The sequence below is a fragment of the Vipera ursinii genome (assembly GCF_947247035.1).
Source record: "Vipera ursinii genome assembly, chromosome: 4".
Taxonomy (NCBI): Eukaryota; Metazoa; Chordata; class Lepidosauria; order Squamata; family Viperidae; genus Vipera; species Vipera ursinii.
In genome coordinates this window covers 98701122-98720248 of record NC_139514.1, presented here as the reverse complement: position 1 = coordinate 98720248, position 19127 = coordinate 98701122, and the positions used below count along the sequence as shown (strand labels likewise).

General features: G+C 37.1%; 1 protein-coding gene across 1 annotated transcript in view; it reads right to left on the bottom strand.

The window, feature by feature from the left end:
- Positions 1 to 101: 101 nt before the first annotated feature.
- ABCC4 (ATP binding cassette subfamily C member 4 (PEL blood group)) overlaps positions 102 to 19127 on the bottom strand; it is a 212120-nt gene continuing 193094 nt past the window's right edge. The window contains exons 30-31 of the mRNA XM_083361690.1: positions 4960 to 5094; positions 102 to 827 (exon numbers count right to left, since the gene is read on the bottom strand). Of these exons, the coding sequence (XP_083217816.1) occupies positions 720 to 827; positions 4960 to 5094 (243 nt within the window). The 3' untranslated portion in view covers positions 102 to 719. The remainder of the gene's footprint in view (positions 828 to 4959; positions 5095 to 19127) is intronic.

Below are 19127 nucleotides of genomic sequence, written 5' to 3'. Positions count from 1 at the left end.
TTCCATGTTTGATCTCTAAATGAAATACAGCTCACTGGCTAACAATGTGCAGTAGAGAGAGGGGATCAAAAACAGGACAGGTATTATATGAGTCTGAGTGGTAGTGTTCAATGTTAAAACATTACAATTTATTCCTTTAAAGAGAGCTTCTAGAATACAGCAGATTTGGCTTTAAGGATTCTCACTCAGGAAGCATATTCTGGTGAAAGGTTGTACTGATGCAAAAACAGAAATTAATTGCACAACTATATGCATACATTTCTCTGCCTCTGTATAACAAAGCCACACTATATAAAGGACATAAATACAAAACAGCCCATGAATGATTTAACAGCAGCACGTTCAGGAATCCTACAGTGGAATGTCTCTCTGCTCTGGCATTATTAAATGAGGAAGTTGCGAGTTCCTGAGCAAATTTATCCTTCGTAGAACAAGGCTTCAGATTTTGTGGGGCGAGCTTCTTTTTGCTAAATCCACAAAATTAGGCACTTTAAGAAATACAATTCTTAAAAAAAATCTGAACTACAGTATATTGTATGTAAATATAAGGAGCAAGGACTATTTTTTTAAAAAAATCTATTTTTCTTCAGTATGACAATTAATATTCCAGCCAAAAAACAGTTTGAATGAATTGGAAGACTTGTCTATGTTTTGATAGGGTTACATTCTGTTAAAGGACAAGAAAAGAGCACCTGCCCCCTCCCAATGATTTCATAAGATCATAGCGCAGTCTCAAAAATTATTAGTCCTTGAGATTCAGATATTGATGAATTGGTGACTGCTTGATCACTTGGAGTAACCTCTGGATAATTCTTCTTAAAATAAACCTGAGAAGGAAAATATTGTATGTTAGATTTATGGTAGCTTATTCTGAAGCCTGTCACTTAAGGATATATATCAAAAGTAAAATACACATTTAAAATCCTTTTATTTCTTTTTTTAAAAATAATAATAAACCTGCCTTCATTTTCAGCAAAGCATACATATTTCAACATATATGGTAGTTATCCTACTAAAAGTGCTAATAATTCTGATCAACAGATAACTATCATTTGACATTAAACTGATAAATAAAATCCTTTTACTGGCTCAGAAATGGAGATAAAAACAGGGTGACAAAGCTGCTTCAAAATCTAGTGTCTGTGCAAGGGCTTTTCATTTTCACACATAAAAATAAGCACAATAGATTTGGATGTGAATATCAAGGTTGTAATCCCTGCATTTTACAAACTATGATTGACAAGCATTGAAAGTTCAGGATAGATGTATGAAATATCCCAGCATTTAATTTGCAATGTGGCAGAGTCACAGAGCTTTACAGAAATATGATCTGGGGAAAGGGTGCCACAATAATGAAAGAGAAAGGCAAAACATGAACAATGGCTCTAGCAAGCAACTTCTCTAAAATGTAAGATGATACCAAATAATAGAATAGTTCTTTGCTGAGCTTTTGAGTTCTTGAATTCTACGAATTTCGTGCTGAACTGCCAGAGATACAGGTTTCCTGATAAATGTATAATCAGAACATAAAGGAAATGAAATCCTGTCAAGTTTCACTGTTCCACAATCATCAGTTTTTAGTAGTTGTATCATATCTCTGCTCCCTGACAGATGTGGGTAACAAAATGAAATAATGTCAAGACTTGTGTGCTCTTATCTGAAAATGTGTTTGGGTGAAAAGGGGCTTCAAAATGTATTTTTCCCAGAAAGGAGAATGTCAAAAAGTTTTATTTAAAACATATAAAATGCACTATCTTCCACATAGCTGACATATGTCATGAGTCATGCCTAATATTTATGCTTTCTGGTAAACAGTGCAGTGTTTGTTTGTAATTTATATCACTGGGTGATGCTCCAGGCAAAGTTATAAATAAATTGTTCTTCTCATATAAAGAGATGGGTGACGGTCTAATAAAAATTTTACATGTATTTGACAGACATGTATGATATGCGGTTTCACTGCTCTTATTAGTCACCTTTCTACATCTTTATGATAAAGACTGCATTTAAATTCAATCTAGCTTGCCAACTTTTAGGTTTTTTTTTCAGGATCTTATACTTGGTAGAATTACGGGAAAGGCAGAACTCTTCTCATCACTAGATTTCTATGGTGCAATAAGATTTATTGCTGAAATGCCATTTCCAGAACAGTTCTTTTAGGCAAGGGCCCTGTTCTATAATAATTGATAAGTCCAATTGCAAAACCTTCTTAAAAATCTCTAAATCCAGAACCTATTTTGATGTTCTGAGACCTTGACAACTGGTATGTCCCTCAGAAATATTAACACTAGGTTTTTGTATTTCTCATATATTTGATTTATGAGAAAGAGGTTCCTAACTCTTTAAAAGAAATAAGAATGCCGTAAATTGATGATGACAGTAATTAACTGAATGTGAGGGGTTTTTTTTGAAGAAGTTCTTACTGAATTTGAAATTTAAACCTTTCCTTTACAGAATTGTTTGGAATCTAAGTTGGTGGGAGTGGAAAATTTATTTCAAATATCCAGCACTTGGACCAAACATCTCTTGTTCTACCCAGATGTTTGTATTTCAGATATTATTAATTTCACAGCGTGTCCAGAAGAATTATTATAGTTTATTTTATTTTTATTTTATACTTATATTTATATTTATTCTATTCTTCCTCTTGGAAGAGCCCAATTATTCCATTTTTAAATTATACTCAATTTGCTCTCTGTTCATTGGACTTTTCCTGGAATAGTGATCAAAGTTCTCTTCTTATCAAATTGCTTGAAGGGAATAAATGAATAACTCAGTACTCTTTACTCAGCTAGATTGATGAATACTATTAGAAAGAGATGAAGCAATTGATAAATGCTTCCGGGTTCCTTAATGTGGTAACATCAGATTTTGGAGGGGGGAAAAATCAGACCTTCTCTAGAACTTCTAGTCTAAGGAAAATTCTACAATTGATGGTGATTTAATCCCCAGCTTCATTGGATGAAAGTAATAAATGATTTCTTTACAATCTGAGTTTATGCTGGATTTTTGGATTTGATTTGATTTTCCCTTCCTGATAATTCCAGAAGTGCATATCAGAGGAAGATTAGTTTTGTGTCCCTCATTGTCCCCATTTTTTTCTATCTATGCAGCTCCAGGGAAAAGTCACAAAGAATTTCTGGATTAGAATCAGAAGGATCATCATTATGGTAATAGTAACAGTGCTGAGGCTATTGCTTTTAGTTTCTTTATCAATTAGTACCAACGAGTCTACAGTATGGATATCTCAAACTGTTTCCTGAGCTGAAGTGATAGACTAGATATTGAGGCTTAGTTAAGATGGAGGTATGGTCGATTTATTTGGGATTAGGAGTCCAGTTCTATTCTGAATAAGATTACACTTGCTTCTGAAACATAGTTTTGCTTCATTATACTCAAGAATCAAGTAGTCTTATTTTCTGTTGGTATGCTGTGTTAGTTTTTTTCAGATGGATTAAAAGGCCAGGAAAGGAAAAAAGTCTAGGAAGCCTAGGTGGGTAGATTATAAAAGGGAGTGGAAAGTGATATTAGAGGGATATTGGTATTATCTCAAAGGAGTATTTTGTTGGAGTAAAATGGTGTGGCTTCAAAAGAATATGTGTTTTTCTTTTTGCTTCCTAAATTTGTCTTTCTAAGCAACCATCATCATCACCTCCACCCCTGCACTTTCCTTCCCCCCCCAGGAATAAAGCTCATAATTGCCTATCCCTTGTGTCCGATTTTTTTTGTTATGATCTCAACCATTCTCTTAAAATCATATGCCCCAATGATTGAAGGTTCATAAAGTTTATTTAGAGCCAGTTCTAGCCTATAAAGGCTAGAAAGCAGGAGACTGTGAATCCTAGTTCTGCCTTGAGCATGAAATCAGCTAGGTGACCTTGGGCCAGTCACTTTCTCTGAGCCCTAGGAAGGAGACAATGGCAAAGCATTTCTAAAGAACCTTGCCAAGAAAACTACAAGGACTTATCCAGGCACTCTCCAAGAATCAGACACAGAGGGCAGGTAGTCCTCAACTTATAACAGTCCATTCAAAGCTACAACTGCACTCAAAAAAGTGACTTAAGACCATTTTTCACACTTACAACCATTGCAGCATCCCCTAATCATGTGATCAAAATTTGGAAGTTTGACATCTCATTCATATTTATGACGGTTGCAGTGTCCCAGGCTCAAGTGACCATCTTTTACCACCGTCTGACAAGTAAAGTCAATGGGGAAGCCAGATTCACTTAACAACCATGTCACTAACTTAAAAACTGCAATGATTTACTTAACAACTGTAGCAAGAAAAGTCGTAAAACGGAGCAAAACTCACTTAACAAATGTTTCACTTAGCAACATAATTTTTTGGCTCAATTGTGATCATAAGTCAAGGACTACCTGTCGTAAGAAACTACTAAAACTAAAATTAGACAATTACACGCACACACACACACAATATAATATTCACAACCAGTAAGAATTTTTCCTCTAGTTTTCTCTGTCCATGTACAAAACTGCAAATTTATTCATCATATTTGATTTTATTCATAAATTTTTCCTCCACTCATGTACAAAACTGCAGTTTTATTTATCAAAAGCAAGGGAATTTGATGCAGCTTCACTATAATCCTGGATTTACTGAGTGGGAAGAGTAAATGAGTCCAGCACCACACTGTATATCATCTTCTACACAAGCACAAAAACAATCCCAATCATAGCTCTTTTCTGCAATGGGAGCATATGATTTTCCACTCTGGGTATATATTATTCCAAATCCCAGTAATAAAGAATGAAAAAAAGGCTTTATAATTGAAAAGCTACAAGAGCTTTAACTATAGTGGAGAAGATGGGATTTTCTGAAGCCCTGAATATGCTACGTTGTGTGGAAAGTCAATCATTGAGACAAACTTAATTACAACATTTTGTAAAGGGAAAATGGAGCGGGGGGGGGGGAGTGGAGAAAGAGACATGCCTTACCTGTTTGGCTGTTTCTAGGATGGAGAGAGCTTCAGCCTTACCCAGTTGTTGAACCATCTTGTAAAACAGGCTCTCCTGTTCTTGCAGCAAAATGTATGGCTCATCATATTCTTTCAGGCGTCCCAAATCTAAGACCTGATGAGTTGGCAGAAACAAGTTGCTTAATAAAGGTGAATTTTGGCAGCAGCCAACAGGCGTCTTCATCCCACTTCATATCCTACTCTAGCGCATATTTACATGGACTCTGTGGATGCTTAAGCTACAATTAATAGGGGAAGTAAAGAAATAAAGATTCTCAATTTTTTAATTATATTTGTACAGTGGCCAGCCTGCTTTAAATTCTGTATAAGAGTGAGGTTGCTGGAAAGGAGAATGAAGACCAAAATCTTAACCAAAAAAGTTTTGACTAGAAAGCGGAGCTTAAGGAAATACCACCAAGGTTTTTTGACAATACACAAAGACTCATTCCACAGAATGAGACAGGACACCCAGCCAATTTTTGAGGGGACTCAAATGGCAATCACAGGGACGTGGTGGCTCAATGGGTTAGGACGCTGAGCTTGTCGATCAGAAGGTCAGCAGTTTGGCGGGTCGAATCCCGAGTGCCGTGCATCAGAGTGAGTGCCTGTTACTCGTCCCAGCTTCTGCCAACCTAGCAGTTTGAAAGCACGTAAAAATGCAAGTAGAAAAATAGGGACCACTACGGTGGGAAGGTAACAGCGTTCCGTGCGCCTTTGGCGTCTAGTCATGCCGGCCACATGACCACGGAGATGTCCTCAGACAAGCGCTGGCTCTTCGGCTTTGAAACGGAGATGAGCACCGGCCCCTAGAGTTGGAAATGACTAGCACGCATGTGTGGGGGAACCTTTACCTTTTTAAATGGCAATCACACAATAGCTTGCAGCAAAAGTTCACTCTTTATTTTTTCAGATGTACCAAACAGTTCTGACTTTCAAGCATACAAACAATGAACAAGGAAGCATTGCATCTCAGATGTGTAGGACTATCCCCATCAGCCACAACTTACACGGTTAAATACAAGAGTTGTTGAAACTATCCACAATTATGGTTCTGCTGCACAGATTCTGGGCATCTTCTCAGATAACCTTCCAGCTCTTGGGATGCCATCTAAAACTCATTTTCTTTCTTTTTTTGCTATGGCCTATGGAGTATAACTTCTTTAGTCAAAAATCCTCTACTGTCATTGAATGAAGATAATGCTGATTTGCTTGCCTGCTTTGCATGAAAATCTACAGCACAAAAGTCTGTGAGGAGCAGTGGATCAAACCAAAATTACAGACATTTTAAAAATTAGCCTATTTGTTTAGAGATACCTGGCACAGGTAGTGGTCGACTTACAACCATAATTAAGCCCAAAATTTCTGTTGTTAAGTGAGACATTTGTTAAGTGAATTTTGCCCAATTTTACAACCTTTCTTGCCTTAGTTGTTAAGTGAAACACTGCAGTTGATAAGTTAGTAACCTGGCTTTTAAGCGAATATGGCTTCCCCACTGATTTTGCTTGTCACAAAAGGGGATCACATGGCCCCGGGACATGGCGACGATCATAAATATAAATCAGTTGCCAAATGTCTGAATTTTGATCACATGACCATGTAGATGCTGCAGTTGTCATAAGTGTGAAGAATGGTCATAAGTCACATTTTTCAGTGCCTGTGTAACTTTGAATAAGTTGTTGTAAGTCGAGGACTATCTGTATTCGCTCCTTTTGGAGGGTGTCTTCCTAGCTAACTTTCCCTATGAAACCTCCCATGGAAAACATTAGTCTCATTCATCAACTGGCAATGTTTCTAGACACCATTGTGAAGGAGTGGAAATGTTAGGAAATTCAAGGTCAGGAAACAAACACTTCAAGATCAGGAAAAAAAACAATCTAAAAATGCTACAAAAATGTTCAGCGGTATAATAACAGAACCTTGAATTCTGTCAAAGTTTCCATCTGCCCCATCTTTTAACCAACAGAATCAAGGCAGTTGTTTCTCATGCTTTTCATTTTCTTAGGACTGAGTTACTGTTTCTCCTTCCTTAACAATTCATCCATTCCTTCCCTAAACTGCACTCTACACTGACAACAGTCACCTTGTTGAAAGGTATATTTAACGACTGCCCTGTTTAGTGACTTAGCAGCTGCTCTGTTAAGCAACTGCTCAAAGTTACAACAGTGCTGAAAAAATATGACCAATCATCATTTGACTCTTGCAGGGTCCCTGCATCCAAGTAGTCCAGATTTGGGTGCTTTGAAACCAGCAGGCATCAACCTTCATTGCAGCATCCAATGGTCACATACTGTAATCACCATTTGTGTGTTTCACAACTGGCTTCCGACAAGCAGAGTCAATGAAGAAGCTGGCAGCCAAATCACAACTTGTGGTCACGTGATGTCTCAAAGAACCATGATGACTTGCTTAATGACTGAATGGAAAGTAATAGCGTAAGGCTGTGTGTTCACGTGGTTTCATTTACCGACCACATTGCTTAGTGATGGAGTAAGCAATTGTGGTTGGTAAGTGTGGTTGGTAAGTGAAGACTACCTGCTTCAGCCCTATTTTCCCTGCAGCTCCTTCATGGAAAGCTCGCTCACGCTGAACAGAGCTACACTGAGGAAGATTAATTTGCCAGGATAAATGTGTAGCTTTGCCCCTATGATTTAGAAAATACGTTACACAATTTGCTTTTCCCCAACGAAAATAAATTGCTTGCAAATTTTTTTTTAAGAAGGATGACTTTCTGAAGACATATGAATGGAGTTATGGTCATAAAAATTTAGCAGCTTGACACCTCTTTTTCAAAAAAGTTTTAAAAAAAACAACAGCCACTGAAAGACCAAAAAGTCCATTGGAAATAACAATCCCCACACACCTCAGAAGAATACTGTAAAATCCAAACAATCCTATGTACTGTATGCTGATCTGAAGTAATTCCCATTGTTTCACCAGGCAAGTGTGCTTTGAATCACGATCTAATTAAGGTTACTCATTTAGCTTTCCATTTTAATATTATATGACACTGCAAATATTCTTGTAATCTCAGAGCTACTATTCTCGACACAAATTTAAATTCCTTCTCTTTATTCTGTTTTATTTACACATACAAGAACACATTACAAATCTTAAATTCATTGCACCCTCATTGACTATGTTTAATTATAATTAAAATCACCTTTCTGAAGGGTTTAAAGATAACTGAATCTTTCATCTACAGAGCACCAGCATAACAATCAAGATGTCCTATAATTTTGCAAGCCAATTTAGATGCCTTCAATGTGTAATTTAAAAAGCAAAGCCCTTTATTGAATAACCACTCCCTTAGAAATGAAAGGGGAAAAATCCAGGCTGTAAATATAGGCTTCGTCTTCCCAAAAGAGTGAAACGTTTTCACTTTGCATTAAATAGAGCATATCCTGCTTTGTATGAAAATGAGCCTCTGTGTGGCCGTAGTGGCCACCAGTTTCTATCTACATCTTTCTTAAGCTGCACTTCAAAGAAATCCTGTCCAATTATTTTTTTGTCTGTTGTGCTTTCAGCAACAAAAGAGCAATGCTATTAATTACTTAGTACATGGCCATATGAAAGCCTCCAAAATTGCAATAAAACAGAAAGGAAAAATATTAAATGCATAGTAATCACAGGATCACCCAAAGCCCAGATCACTTTAGTGACATGGCAAAGGCCATTTATACGGTGTGGAAGAAGGCGATGTTAAACCACTCCTGCATTTTTACCAAGAAAATCACATGGACAGACACTACTAAATGATTGACAATATAGTGCCAGATAATGGGCACCTCAAGTCAGATGCCATTCAACATGATACAGATAATCCTCAGTTCACGACCAGTTGTTCAAAAACTGATCGAAATTATGAGGGGGTGGAATGAGGGGGATTTACAGCCAGTCCTTGGGAATTCTGGCCACTACAGCATCCTTGCACTTAATGTCTGCAGTCTGGGTGCTCAGCCATACATCTTCCAAGGTTGGGAAACACTATTATAGATGCAAAAGTTGGATTTAAAAAAAAGCAGAATGGAAGTAGCATTGATCCTTTTGAGCTTTGGTGTTATAAAAATAAAGAGTACCACAGAGAGTCAGGGAAACATGCAAATGAATGATAAAATAAAACCATCATGGTCCTCACACAGGACTCAAAGAACCAGACTCAAATAATTATATTTTGGACACTGTATGCAAATATCCAGCTCCCTTGAGAAGTACATAATACTTGAGAAAGCTGAAGGAAGTAGGTGGACTGACGGCAAACTGGATGGACTGATTACAACAGTAATGAATATACTGCTGAGAGACCTAAAAGACTATTCTAGAAAAGATCTATCTTTGTGGTTGCTAAGAATCGATACTGACTTGATAGTATCTATCAATCAATCATCCGTTCAGTTTCAGGTTAATCAAGATTATGTTGAACACTGAGAGGAATAGAATAGGATAGGATAGGATAGGATAGGATAGGATAGGATAGGATAGGATAGAATAGAATAGAATAGAATAGAATAGAATAGAATAGAATAGAATAGAATAGAATAATAAGTTTATTGTCACTTTGAATGTATACTGATTGGCATACATTAAAATGAAATTTCATTGCATACAGCTCTCAAAGGGTCACCACCTCCAATGTACTCTACATACTGTAAATATGATAAAAATAAATACATAAATAAATACAGAATTATTCATATATTTATTTATTTATTGATGGGATTTACTGTATATCCCGCCCTATCTCCTGAAGGACTCAGGGCGGCTCACAATAAAACATATAATAAGTACATAAATCAAGATAAAATGAAAATTGAGAACATCAGTGCAATAAAAAATTAGAGAATTTTAAAATGAATTAAAAATACTAAATATAAATTAATTAAAATGCCTGTCAGTCTAGGTCAGCTTGGTGGAACAGGTGTGTTTTGAGGCCGCGGCGAAAGGATTGGAGGTTTTGGGCTATCCGAAGCTCAGGGGGGAGCTGATTCCATAGGGTTGGTGCTCCCACAGAGAAGGCCCTACCCCTGGGGGTCGCCAGCCGACATTGCCTAGCTGACGGTACCCTGAGGAGGCCTTCTCTGTGTGAGCGTACTGGACGATGGGAATTTGTTCCCGGCAGCAGATGGTCCTGCAAGTATCCCGGACCTAAGCCATGTAGGGCTTTAAAGGTAAGTACCAGCACCTTAAATCTCACATATATTATATGACACAGAGAAACAACAGTCTAGTTTGGGTTATGTATACATGTGCATGGCAAGAAAAACGAATCTTGCAAGTTTACCAGACAGATGGCATAGGGAACAAAGCAATTACTAGTACTAGGTAACTAGGTATGCCTAGTCTAACAACGAGAAGGGCTGAGGGTGATAGCCTTCTAGTACTTGAGGGGCTGTCATAGAGAAGAAGCAGCTGTCTTATTTTCCAAAGGACCTGAGGGCAGGACAGGAAATCATGGGTAGAAGATCATTAAAGAGAGATCCAATCTAGAACTAAGAAGAAGTTTCCTGACAATGAGAACAATTAATCAGTGGAACAGCTTGCCTCCAGAAATGTGGATGGTCCATCCCTGGAGGTTTTTAAGAAGAGACTGAACAGCCATTTGTCCAAAATGGTATAGTGTCTCCTATTTGATCAGGGGGTTGGACTAGAAGATCTCCAAGGTCCCCTCCAACCCTATTCTATGTTTTAAACTGACATTTAAATTGACACCAAATTTAACTCTTTTTCTGGTTCCAACCTCCTCTTTGCCCAAACAACCATTGTTGGGCTATTATGGCAAAATAGTCGCAGGTCTGAAAGCCAGCTTTGCTACCTCTCTTGGAGGTCCTCCACCAAGGAAATAATAAAAACTGATCATCTAGAAGCTTCTTCTTGCCCAGAAGATGGGAGATGGCCCTGAAGGATGGGCACTCAAGGCAACAGTGAGTCACTGGGACATACTAAAGTTCTGGGAAGTTTTTCTCTGTGTTACCTTCTTAAGGGACAAAGTTAATAACTGCAGTATATTTAACAGTTATGTACAGCTTCAGACATGGACTCTATCCTTGCCTAGTCACATTTTTTAAAAAGGTAAAATCCCAATTCATGAAGTAGATATAGGGAGAAGGCTATTGAATGAATGAACCTTTATTGTCAAAGTACAACCATGTATACATTGTGATTGGCTGAGCCTCCCTTCGTGCCCCATCACCACCACGACTCACAGTGACAACAAACCCACCATTTTGTTACACCATGTGAGCTAATTGCACAACACACCGGCTTCGCAAGTCAATCATACATAAAATTATACAATTATTTCCTGTTCGAGAGCCTGACAGCCCACGGATAAAAGCTGTTCTTCAGCTTGTTGGTACGGCTGGCTATGCTCCTATATCTCCTACCCGATGGTAGGAGAGCAAAGAGATACCGACCAGGGTGTGAGTCGTCCCTGAGAATTTTCCTCACTCTTCCAAGGCAGTGAGCCCTGGCGATGTCATCCAGTGGTGTCAGGGGACAGCCCACAATGTTTTGTGCTGTGCTCACCACCCTCTGTAATACTTTCCTATCCACGGCTGTCAGGCCAGCATACCAAACCACAACACAGCACGAGAGGACGCTCTCTATAGTAGACCGGTAAAAGAAGGTCATTAGCCGTTGTTCTACCCTGTTCTTCCGCAAGACCCTGAGGAAGTGGAGTCTCTGTTGGGCCTTTCTGGCCACCTGGGTTGCATTAACTTTCCAGGTAAGATCTTCACAGAGGTGCTCTCCCAGGAATTTAAAGGAGGAAACTCTCTCCACACAGCCCCCCCCCCATGTAAAGTGGGGCAGGTTCCTCTCTTTTCCTCCGGAAGTCTAGCACCATCTCTTTTGTCTTGCCGATATTCAGGTGCAAGTCGTAAAATGGGGTAAGGAGCTGAATACAGGTAGTCCTTGACTTACAACCACAATTGAACCCAAAATTTCTGTTGTTAAGTGAGACATTTCTTAAGTGAGTTTTACCCCATTTTACGACTTTTCTTGCCACAGTTGTTAAGTAAATCACTGCAGTTGATGAATTAGTAACCTGATTGTTAAGCGAATCTAACTTCCCCATTGACTTTGCTTGTCAAAAGGTCACGAAAAGTGAGCACATGACCCAGGGAACCAGCAAAGGTCATAAATATGAACCAGTAACCAAGTATCTTAATTTTGATCACATGATCATGGGGATGCTTCAAAGGACTATGAAAAATGATCATACATCACATTTTTCAGTGCCATTGCAACTTTGAACAGTCACTAAACGAACTGTTGTAAGTCAAGGATTACCTGTATATTTGCAGAATGAATTATGAAATGTGTCATTAAAAATGGTACTGTTTATTTGAAATTAATTAGAAAATTTAAAGAGCACAAAGGCACAATGTGCAGCAGACTAACTGTGCCATTTTTTTTATAGAGAGATGTTTTTAAATAAAAATATATATTTTCAGAAATATAATTTCAGCTAGCACTTTATTTTTAAGGATTAAAACATTCACAGAAACAGATGACCGCCGATAGAAAATTCTAAACAAGATGAATAGTATATGCCATATTTTGTATATCTGTTCCTGGATGGCATCTTGTCAGTGAATTAAGGCTGTCAACTCTTGAAATAAAAAAATGCTATTTTATGAGCCATGGGCCTTTTAGAGTTTTGGGTGCACAGCAACTGGCATAAAAGCTTCCCCATCTCCAATAGCCAAATTCCTACCCACTCATTGCTAACTCTAATCTTCAAAATTTTATTTTCAGTATGATATCTGCAAACAACTATCATTATTAACATTTAATGTTATAATTCATGAAGGGTAAGCTAAATTTGACTTGGTGAATTATACGTTCTGTTGGTGCAATTTGCAGATGAACTGTTCAACTATGCTTACTTTTTCTTATCAGTTGGATAGTCCTTCCAGATACACATTGTAAATTTGAAGATTACAGATAGAACCACAGAAAGTACCTCACAGCTGAAGTTAAGAGGACAATGGAACATACAACATACAAAGACTTATTGATGCTTAGGTTGCTGCACTGGGAGAAAGGAATCCCAACTTATATGAGCTAAATTGATGAATATTTTTCAGGGATATACATATATTCCCATAGAACATATAATAATAGGGTTGGAAATGATTTTGAAGTTCTTTTAGTCCCACCTCCTACTTAAGGAGGGAAACTTATACCATTCTGGACAAGTGATTGTTCAATCTCGTCTTGAAAACTTCCAATGATGGAGCAGTCACAACTTTAGGAGGCAAGCTGTTGTAATGATTAATTGTTCAGAAAATTTATTCTTAATTCTAGCTTGGATCTCTCTTTGTTAAGCTTCCATCCCTTACTTCTTCTCCTGCTCTCAGGTGCTTTGAAGAAAAGATTAATCCCCTCTTCTCTGTGACAACCCCTCAAAGACTGTTATCATGTCACCCCTAGCCATTCTCTTAATTAGACTAGACATACCTATAGTAGTTCCTACATCTATTTATTATATGGTTTAGCCTGCAGACCCCTAATTATCTTTGTTGCTCTTTTCTGCACACTTTTTAGAGTGCCAATATCTTTTTTACATCAGAACTGGATGCAATATTCCAAGTGTGGTCAGTGCAGTATAAAATACCAATATCACTTCACATGAGCTTGATATTATCTGTTGGTTAATGCAGTCCTCCATTGGACCTTTTGGCAGCTGCAACACACTGGCTCATACTTCAGTGGTTGCTCACATCTAGATCCCTCTTACAGTTACTGCTGAGTCACGTGCCACTTATTCTACTTCTGTGCATTTGATTTGTCTTGCCCAAGTGTAAGACCTTACTTTTGTCCCTACTTAATTGTATTTTGTTGGATAAGAACCAGTGTTCAAGTCTGTCAAGATTCTTTTGGAACTTGAGTTTATCTTCTAAAGCGTTGGCTATTCTCCTCTGCTTGGAGTCACCTGCAAAGTTGATGAGTTTCCCATCTACAGCAATATACTCTGCCTTGTTTTGAAGATCACTATACAAATCTTAAGCAAACAATGAAATAATTATGCTCCAGAGTAAGGGAATCTGTATTGAACAGTGTACCATATTTCAGTTTGTTCATGGTGCATATTTTACTTTGCTTCAAAAATTTAGACTCAACAGTATACAGAAAAGCTTGCTAAAATTTGAAACAGATAGCAGCAAACATGCAAATCCTAGCAAAGAATATGGCTCCTAGTGAAAACTGCGCTGTTCCTTCAAAGTGTTATCAACAGACACAATCCAAAGCACTCTTGGACTTCAGTTCTGAAGAACTGCACAGCCTGACTCAAGCAATTTGTGGTCCACCAAACCTAATGCAGCTCAGAACTACAATTCAGGATGTTTCCAGTGCTCGTGAGACATTCACTTCCCAACCAGCATAAAAAACAGGATTTATCATGTAAAATTCCTGGCTTTTCCAATTTTGCATCATTCATAATTGTGGGTCGGGTTTTATTTTATTTTTTACAGCCATTCCACATGAAACATGAACAAAATAAAATCTACCGTGATGAGACAAAAGCCAAGGAGATCATGGGATTTTCTTCAATGTATCTACATAAACATAAAATTCAGCAGAAATTTTCATCCTCTGAGAATGTAGGTCTGCATATCTTTGAAAAACAACTTGCTGGAATGAAACGGTTAAAGAGAAGAAGGTGGGAGCAGGCAGGCAGTATGAGCAACCTATGTGAGGTCACATCACAGATGTTGAAGAAGAGCCTTCGGCAAGGGTTAGGTACTTCTATTCCAACAAATGCATATATAAATTATAATCAAAAGCTTAAACATCAGCCAAGTTTCTGACATTCTTGCTTAGTCTGAGAAAAAACTTAGTTTCAGGAACTGAAGCCATGAGAATGAAGGAAACCTACTTATAACAACTGTTGTAAAGTGGAAAAAAAATGGGGCAGAATCCAACCATTAACAATTTGTATTTAATTTTGTCATCAAATTACACCTAGATGGGAGGGCTCATCATACCTTCTCACAACTTATTTTTTTGTTCTAGTTACTATCACAGAATGCAAAATCTGTTACATTCATCATACAAATCAGACAGTTCCTGAGATATAAGACGAGGCAAAATAATCTGAAATGATAGAAAGGCAGTAATATTCTAGCACAGAAGCTAAACCAGAGAACATGATTTGAATACCGGATTTCACGTAAATGAATTGGTGTGACCTTTTCCTGAGATATCGATTAGGTTATTCACCAAATATGAACAAATGAGTCGCAATCATGAAAGCATCTCTCTTGCTGCTGCTACCTTGGCCCTTATTTTTGGCTTCTTGTTGCATATAGTAAAAGAGCTTAGTCAAACCTTAAAACAGTATCATCAGAAAGGGTGATTTGGGGAGCAAAGATGAGGTAAACAGATGGTGATTCCCCTCCATACCCATTACGTATGAAATGAAATTTGTCTTATAGTTATTGTTGTACATTTGTCAAGAATTATGAACTCAGTGAGGGTGAAAAAAATCTACTACCCTGAATTCATAGAAATTCTTATCCTGGCAAGAATTTTAAATGATCTACCAGACCAAACATATCTATAATTTTATAGATAATATTTACAGAGATGAGAGCTCAGAGCAATGTTTCTTCTTCCCAGACCAGCATAGGCCAATATTCAACAAATTCTAAACTCCTTCAGCAGCATAAATGGTTAAGCAGTTAAAATCAATTCTTATGACAGAAGTAGCTGGTACAACTTGATAGTCACAAGCTAAGCTGTACCCTGGCAGGAAGGTTTTTCTATAAATCATAGGCAACGTCTTGCTGCATTGAAAAAAAAAAGTAAAAATATTTTTTCTTCCGAGATGACTATTTTTTTTTATCCCAGCAAAGTTTAATGTACCTATTTTAGAGCAATAAACTTCACTACTTCTTTCTAGCTACATAAGAAACAGAATTTTTGAAAGCTGCAATTTTCTTAGGTAGTCAGACATTCAATTTTTGTAAAAAAAAAAAATGGTGGTACCTCTGGTGTATTACGGTGTGAATGTGATAAATTATGAAATGGAATGAAGAAAAGTACATGTTTTTGTCTATTTTGTGCCAATGAGCTGTTACTCATTACAAAATTATAAGGATGGCTTTCTTTAACAGACTTGTTATTTATAAATACACAATTGATGAAAGTAATGTAGAGCCTTGATTTCAAACAATCTGAAGTTATTTTGTCATGCAAATAGATCTTTGGAATGTTCACATAAAATTCAGGTGTCTGTTTACTATTCTAGAGTTTTGTGTGTATTATTTTATATTCAATCTTCTATAACACGGGTGTCAAACTCGCCGCGTCACGTAACGTGTCACGACGAATTGTGATTTTTTTTTTACATTGCTGGACCTGGGACGGGCGTGGTGTCCATATGATGCAACCAGCCTGTGGGCTGGCAGTTTGACACCCCTGTTCTATAAGTATATCTTTCATATCATTTTTCTACATACTTCCAAACTGTAGTTATGTTGAAATAAATTTAAGGGTAGTATTTTTAATGCAATTATTTGAATGGAATTGGATCTGCTTACACATGGGATGATCTATGATTATTAGAACAGCTTTCTGACTTCAGTCCAAGTAATCTCCAAACTACCCTCACAGGATTCAAAAGAAACTGCTTCGAAAAATAACAACTGAATTAGATTATCAGCCTGTGGACTTTCAACCCAATTTTTATTTTTTTTATTTTTTTTTTTAATTTTTTTTATTAAATTTATTATTTAAAAACATTGGACACAGTACCAGCGAGCTGACAAACCTTTTTGTCTACAATGTTTAAATATATATATATATACATGTATATATGTACATCAAAAATACACTTAAATACACTTAGATTACAAATCGGTGAAATACCACAATATTTAAAACAGTGAGCTAGTCTGTAAAACCTAATAGAGACCTTTCTTTTTATCCATCCAAAGATACAATTTGTTCCAAATTCTATAATAGTCTGATTGATCTTTATTCTTTAATTCCAAAGTTAATCTGTCCATTTCAGCGCAATCCCAAATTTTCCTAATAACCTCTTTTTGTCCTGGGATCTCATTCTTTTTCCATTTTTGCGCAAATGATATTCTAGCTGCTGTGATAATATGGATCGTTAAGTATAGCACATCTTTAGGATATTTCTCTTTCGTGATTCCCAACAAGAAAAGTTCTGGACTAAACTCCAGATCTTGTTTCAATATTTCTTTCAGCCAAATCCAAATCATTCTCCAAAATTTTTGTGTTTTACTGCAAGACCACCACGTGTGGAAGTATGTGCCTATCTCTTCAGAACACTTCCAACATTTGGGAGATACTGTTGTGTACATTTTTGCTAAGCGGGCTGGGGGGAGATGCCATCGGTAAAACATTTTAAATAAATTTTCTTTATACGATGAGGCCAGTGTTATCCTTTTATTCCTATCCCAAATTGTTTGCCAAGTATCTAGGTCGATGTTATGTCCTAAATTGTTAGCCCAGATCAACATGGGGTCTTTCACTTGCTCTTCAAACAGCTTATATCCCAAAAGTAATTTATAAAAATTCCTTATTTGTTTAGAGTCCGGTCCCAATAATATTTTGTCCAATGCTGTTTCAGAGGTATATATCCCCCATTCATTTTTATCCTTCCTAAATCTCGATTGGATTTGTAAGTAGGCCCACCAATCGAGTTTTATACCTTGTAATTCTAGTTCATTCCTAAGTTTCAATTCCCCCTCCTCATTCAGAATATCCTTGTATGAGATTATGTTACCCAAATCAAACAGATTTGGGTAAACTATCGCTTCAAGGGTGGATAGCCAGACCGGTATTTTGGTGTAATTGTGAGATCTAATTTTTTTCCAAGTATTGAGTAGCGCTTGCCTGATCCGGTGTCTTTGAAAATGCGAGAAAAGACCTTGTTTCTCCGTCCATAGGAAAGCATGCCAGCCATATTGCAAATCGTGACCCTCTAAAGTTAATAGTCTTCTATTTCTCAAGATTACCCATTCTCTAATCCAGCTCAGGGCCGCGGCGTGGTAATATAATTCCCAGTCTGGCAATCCAAAACCCCCATTTTCCTTCGTGTCTTGTAAATATTTCAATTTAATTCTTGGTTTTTTCCCCTGCCAAATAAAATTTAGTGATAATTTATCCAAATTTCGAAAAAATTTAGAGTCGAGTTGAATTGGGATATTCTGAAACAGAAACAGGATTTTAGGCAGAATATTCATCTTAATGACAGCGATTCTTCCCAATAATGAGAGTTTTAGGTTTCCCCATCTTTCCAGGTCACCTTTTATTTGATTCACTACACTATCATAATTATCCTTTTTGAGTGAAGTGCATCTAGCCGTAATGTTAATCCCTAAATATTTTATTTTCTTGACTATTTCTATATCCGTGATTTCGGCCAGATTACCTTTTTGTTTATTGGTCATATTTTTAACAATCATCTTGGTCTTATTTCTATTTATTCGCAGTCCGGCAACCTCACCATATTTAGATAATTCTTCCAATAGCTTTGGTCCCGTCTGACATGGATCCTCCATAATAAAAACTAGATCGTCCGCGAAAGCTTGCAATTTAAAGGTTTCCTTTTTAATGGTTAATCCTTTTATCTTTGGGTCGTTTCTTATAGTTCTCGTTAATACTTCAAGAGTCAATATAAACAGCAACGGTGATAAGGGGCAGCCTTGCCGTGTTCCCTTTTGAATTTGAAACTTGCTAGATGCTTCCCCATTAATAATTATTTTTGCTTCCTGATTGTCATAAATTGCCCTAATTATATTTATAAATTTTTCACCCATATTCATAAAGCTAAGCTGTTGGCACAAAAAAGACCATTTAACATTGTCAAATGCCTTTTGGGCGTCTAAGAAAAGTAATGCCATCTGTTGTTCGCTATGTAATTCATAGTACTCCAATGTATCTAATATTATTCTAATGTTGTGCTTAGTGTGTCTCTTAGCGAGAAAACCATTTTGATCTGCGTGTATGAAATCATTCAGAAATCGTTTCAATCGTTCCGCTATAATTGATGTAAATATCTTGTAGTCCGAGTTAAGAAGTGATATGGGTCTGTAATTTTGGATTAATGTATGGTCTGTGTTATCTTTCGGAATAAGGGTTATGTTTGCCTCTAGCCAAGATTTAGGCGTC